This window comes from Protopterus annectens, chromosome 5.part0 (assembly GCF_019279795.1).
Source record: "Protopterus annectens isolate FY-2018-M chromosome 5.part0, PAN1.0, whole genome shotgun sequence".
Taxonomy (NCBI): Eukaryota; Metazoa; Chordata; order Ceratodontiformes; family Protopteridae; genus Protopterus; species Protopterus annectens.
Genome location: NC_056735.1, coordinates 401,051,440 through 401,057,838, shown reverse-complemented (window position 1 = coordinate 401,057,838; position 6,399 = coordinate 401,051,440). Strand labels below are relative to the sequence as shown.

General features: G+C 37.7%; 1 protein-coding gene across 3 annotated transcripts in view; it reads left to right on the top strand.

The window, feature by feature from the left end:
* F5 (coagulation factor V) overlaps window positions 1–6,399 on the top strand; it is a 1,256,984-nt gene that overhangs the window by 376,791 nt on the left and 873,794 nt on the right. For all 3 annotated transcript variants that reach the window (XM_044072364.1, XM_044072363.1, XM_044072362.1), the window contains one exon: window positions 5,511–5,723. In XM_044072364.1, coding sequence (XP_043928299.1) covers window positions 5,511–5,723 — 213 coding nt within the window. The remainder of the gene's footprint in view (window positions 1–5,510; window positions 5,724–6,399) is intronic.

Genomic DNA, 6,399 nt, shown 5'->3' with positions numbered 1-6,399 from the left:
TTTATCAGCTATTAGAAAAAATGACGCTAAGAATGCTTTAGCAAAACATAGCACTGTGTGTTATAATTTCATGGGTTTCACATTCCTAGTTTTACAAAAGGTTGATGTCTTTGTTGGTGATGTTAACACCTTGTTAGAAGTAAAAGAACTACTTTGGCAGCTTAGATTTAATGCAAACTCTCCCCCTGGCCTGAATGAAAACCTTAACATTAAATGTGTTCTTAAATGGCAGGGTTGATTTGTTTTTACAAACAGGACTGGCAGTTATTTTTGTTGTCATCCTGTATGTCACTCAATATACAGTTTTCTTTATTTGTTACATTCTTGAAAAGCTTATTGGTACTAGCCTCCTTGTCACTCATTACTTAGATGAATTACAATAATTAGCTACCTCCCATTTGTTATATATACCATTGTTTTTACATTACTAATTGTCTGAAGAAGTTCTTGCTACAATAGAAGCACGAAAGCTATTAACACTTGCTCCTTCGTCTTTTCTTCGTTAAGAAGTTTATTTGGGTTTATATATATATATATATATATATATATATATATATATATATATATATATATATATATATATATATATATATATATATATATACACACACACACACGCACACACACACACACACACACACACACACACATATATATATATATATATATATATATATATATATATATATATATATATATATATATATATATATATATATATGCCATTACATGTCAAGCAGAGCACCTCCTTGGCCCTCTTCAAAAGGAACCTTGATGATTGGATGGGAGATAGGAAATTATGGCTAGGCTTATATATATGTAAATATGGATGAGTATGTGTGTGTGTGTGTGTGTGTGTCTGTGTGTGTGTGTCTGTGTGTGTGTGTATATAATTATATATATATATATATATATAAATATATATATATATATGTGTGTGTGTGTGGGTGTATATGTATATACACATGCACACACACACACACACACACACACACACACACCAAACAGTGGTGCACGGCCCCAAAACTGTTGCTCCAATTCTAAATGATACAGCTACATACCAAAGAATCAACACTCAAAGTACATCCAACTACAACCATATAGGAAAGCAAACCAGCAAATATCACTCCAAAATCACTCGGGTGAGTGAAAAACAGCATACCAATTTCACCTCTTTCGTCATCATTGCAGTAAAAGTGCACACAACAACTTGGACTTTTATAATCCAGGATCTTAAAGCAACAGTGCACAAATTCAAAATAAAGTTCACCCTTATCCAACATTACAAACCTAAACTATACATATAACATATATATCAAAACGCAAACAACTATATATATAAATATCTGGATTTTCAACATATGGAAATTGTGTGTATTGTATGGTGGTGTCTTGAACTAAATCATTTACTTCTATGAATACATCAAAAGTGTTTGATATTAGACATTTTCTCACCTGCAATACTGAGTTAGTGGTATATATGTCAATATGCCAGTGTGGAGCATTCTATGTTGGACAGACTTTCAGGCCCATTAAATACACCAAACATTTAAGTGATATTAATTGCAAAAATACGAGAAGTGCACTTTTTAAACATCAGTTGGATCATGTTGCTGCTCATTTTATTTTTGTGGATATTGATGCACTAAGTTATCTAAGCATAAACTTTTGGATCAAAAAGAAAAGTTTTAGATTATTAACTTGGGTGCAATATACAAATCAGGATTCAATGAACATTTTTAGATGTTTTGCATTTAGGAAGGTCTTTAATATGTTGTTCCTATATGATTGTAATTGGATGTATTTTGCGATTTGACTTAAATATATGGATATGATTTCACCACCCTCTGTTCTGTGGACCTTTTGCCATCACATTTAGTTTGAGTGCTGATTCTTTGGTGTATATCTATATCTATATCTGTCTGTATCTGCCTATTTATCTGTGTATCTATATATCTATGTATCTATGTATCTATCTATATATATATATATATATATATATATATATATATATATAGCACCACCAGCACGAGATAGGAAGATAAAGTAAAGAAAATAAAAATGTTCCGGCTATTTCATATAAGTCTTGGCATAACTTTCCTCTCTGTGATACTGATATTATCAGCCCATAAGAAACATTGTTTTACAGAATGTGTGACAAGTGAATGATGTGTAATAGGTTCATAGGTTCATAGGTTCATAGGTTCATACTAGGCTATCTGCCCAAGGGCATTTATAAGCCTAGCCCATAGTTATGTGGCCTTTAGTTTGAATAAAAACTATGCCTATCATTTTGCTGTGCCTCTGTCAAGCAGTGACGCTGAAGTAATCCCTGGGGTATATCTGCAATCTCCCATCCATTGGTCAAGATTCCTCTTGAACAAGACCAGAGAGGTGCTCTGCCTCACATGTACTGGGATTTTGTTCCACAGCATAGGAGTCTCTGGGTGATGAATCTGTCCCTCCAGCACGTTCTATTTATAACCGTGTCAAGGTTTAAGTCTCCCGCCTCTTGTGGTTCTGAGGGATCTAGATTTTTGAGGTGAAGCATATTCATCAAATCTGGATTTGACATGGCCTTATATGTCAGGCACAGGTCACCTCTGAGCAAGCGGTATGAGACTGAATAGAGCTGGAGTTCTTTCAGTCGGGCAGCATAAGACATATTTTTGAGACCCTTTATCCTTTTGGTGAGGAACTTTTGGGGCCTTTCAAGCTGCAGCAGGTGTCTGGTCAGATACATTCGAACGGGCATTGTACTCAATCATAGGTCTAATAAGTGATGAGTACAGGGGACGATGACCTCCCTTGATCTAGATGTGAATCCCTTCATGATCAGGTGGGTGATATAGAAGGTTTTCCTAACTACTTTAGCAACATGAGTGTCAAACGAAGGCTACTGTCAACCTGGGTCCCCAGATCTCTGATGACTTTTCTGTGCTCAGTGGATTGCCACCTATATGGTAGCTAGGGGTAGCCTTGTTTTTCCCAAAGGGTATGACTATGCATTTTTGGCGTTTAACTTCAGGCCATGGCTCTGGCACCAGTTATCCATTTCTGTGAGGCCCTTCTGGAGGATATCTGTGTCAGATGTGTTGCAGTCATCTGCAAACTTTGTCAGCCATAACCCTCCTGTGTTTGCTTGTACTTCAGAAAAGTAGATGCCGAACAAGAGTGGACCCAGGACTGAGCCCTGTGGGACACCACTTGTGACAGGCTTTGAGTCTGACATGGCTCCAGCAACTCTGACCCTGTGGGTTCTGTCACTTAGCCAGTTTGCAACCCATCTTGTGATGTATGGGTTTACATTCAAGCTGATGAGTTTTTCGATGATACCTGAGTGGGGTATTGTGTTTGCCAGGTCGAGGTAGGCTGTATGGACTGCCTTTCCCTCATCAATGGCCTTGGTGACTGTCTCAAAAGTCAACCAAGTTTAAGAGGCAGGATCTGCCTTTGACAAAGCCAAACTGAGTTGGATCCAAAGTCTGCAAGTTCCTATGTCTTTATTTATGAGTTCCATTATGATCCTCTCCATGGCTTTGCAGATAAGGCTTGTCAAGCTAATGGGGCGGTAATTTCCAGGGTCTGTGGAGGCATATGAAGTGGGACCACAGTTCCTGAGGTGAGGCTAAGATTAAACAGCTGTCCTAACTGTGGGTTTAATTCCTCATTGAGTTCATGAAGCACACAGCCGGGACACCATCCGGTCCCATGGATGCTGTGTTTTTGCCTTAGTGAGGGCAGTTCTCACCGGAGATGTTTGGGGGCTACAATCCTCTGGAATAGATATCTCTCCTTTTGGGGAGGGGGAGAAGTTTGCACTGAACCTGTCAGCCAGTATGTTGGCAATGTGTGTAGGTTCAGTAATTTTCACATCATTTTGAACTAATTCTGAGCATATCTGGGAGTTTCCTCCTAGGTTTCTAACATAGCTAAAGAAGGCCTTATGATTCTCTTTAGAGTCCTTGGCGATTTTTCTCTCAAAATTTGCCTTGGATGATTTTATGAGAGCTCTTAGTTTTTACTTATAATGATCAAAGGTGTCTTACCTTTCAAGGATTTTGCTCTATCTTGTAGTAGCTTCCTCCTTTTGTTGTAGAGCTTGTTTATGGCTGGGGTCCACCAGACTGGACGCTTGCCTTTGGTACAGAGAGTCTTAGTTTTGTTTGGGATTGCCTGATCCATGCAGTCCTGTAGGTGCTGGTAGAAGGCATTTGTAAGTGATTCAGCGGTTTGAGTAATGTTTACCACTGGCTCAGGGGCCTTAAAGGAGACCACACTAGTTTTTAGAAGTGTGAAATCGGCTTTTGAGAAGTTTTTCACTGTGGTCTTTTTGTTTCAGGTGGGGCGGGATGAGGACCTCCAGCGAGATTAGTTTATGATCTGATCTCACCAGTGAGGGGTATACTTCGGTGTTGAACATTTTGATCCCATGTTCGTGATGATGAGATCAAGTATGTTTTCTCCTCTTGTGGGGATGGTGACTAGTTGTTCCATGGCATTTGAGTTTATGAACTCCAGGAATCTTTGGGTTAGAGTGTTCGGGCTTGAGTAGTGTTCCCAGTCTATATTAGGGTAGTTAAAGTCACCTAGTATGATGGTGTTTGGAGATACATTTATCCCTCCAATGTTTTCAGGAAGGCCATGTGAGGTTCCTGAGTTTGAGAGGGTGGCCTGTAACATGCTACAAATTGCAGAGCAGTCTTGCCTATGGTTAATTGCACCTGGATGGTCTCCGATGCATCATACCAACCTTGAGGTGTGGGTGTCCTTTATGAATATGGACACCCTCCTTTCTTGGTGTTGTCCGGATTTTGGGGCCGAACGCATGATATGAGGTGAAACCTGTTAGTGCTGGGGTGCTCTCAGGAGCCTTGAACCAGGTTTCTGTCACAGCACAGACATCGATGTTCTCCATATTGAGAAGGGCCTCGCATCTTGAGATTGAGACTTCTGGCATTGAGCAGCATTACCCTTAGTTTTTTTCCTTTTTGGTGTTCTAGGGTGGTAGGTTTAGAATTTGAGCCTTGCCTAAAAAAGGCACTATGGGGTGGCAAGAGCCTTTGCCAATATCCGAAGCCCAGGGTGACAGGTGCAAGCCGTTGTCCAGCATGTCATCCCAGGCAGACAGACATTGGATCCCCTTTGAATGACACCAGAATTTAAGCCAATTATTAAAGTGTTTAAGTTTATGAATGGAAGTGCAAAACAGAGAGAAGTCAAATGTCATAATGCACTTAATGTTTGCACGTTACATAACATTCTAAATTGTTTTAAATTTATGCTTCTAAATTCTCTGGGTATGTCAAAAACTGCAATTTTCCTGTAGTGTTTTCATTTTTTGATAGCAGAATGAGAGCTATATATCATAATATGTAACACCTAATAACTGTTTATATTTCTCATTCCTTATAGTAATGTTAACCATGCACCATTAGTATAAAGTGTCCAACCTAACACATTTGAATTAATTTACAAAGCTGATTTTTTACTATTATTTGCATTTATAGGCTCTCCTTATCAAGATACCACATCTATCGCAGAAAAGAAAGATGATGGTATTCCACCTGGTGGAATGTATACGTACGTCTGGGAGATCACTGAAGATATTGGACCAACAGTTGCTGACCCACCATGCCTTACCTATAGCTATTATTCCCATGTGAACTTAGTGAATGACTTGAACTCAGGATTAATTGGTGCTCTGCTTGTATGCAGAAATGGTAAGACTTTTGTATGATGTCTTGTGCTGGCTTTAAATTGTATGTAAAATCTTAATTTCAATTCTATCTAAAATTCTTAACCATTGTATGTATGCATATATACACATATACTTGTGTTTGTGTGTGTGTGTGTGTGTGTGTATACACACAGACACACACACACACACACACACACACACACACACACACTCACACACACACATACTGAAGTTAGTCTAATCTTCAGTAAATTAACATAAAAAAATGACCTCAAAAGTTAGAAGAAACCCTAATAAGCATGCTCCAAGGCATAACCTCAGAACATGCAAAACAAAACTGCACCCCCCACCCCTGTTATTTATATATATATATATATATATATATATATATATATATATATATATATATATATACATATATATATATATATATGTATATATATATATATATATATATATATATATATGTATATATATATATATACTAACTCTGAGATCATACATTCCCTAGGGAGGGGCTATACTTCCCAACCCTGGAAATTGTTAATCTTGCACACGTCAGCCATCTTGTTTGTTGACCAAAGAATGTTGACAAAACCAGACTTGACTAAAGGAAGTAAACTGTAATATATATATATATATATATATATATATATATATATATATATATATATATATGTATGTATGTATATAATATT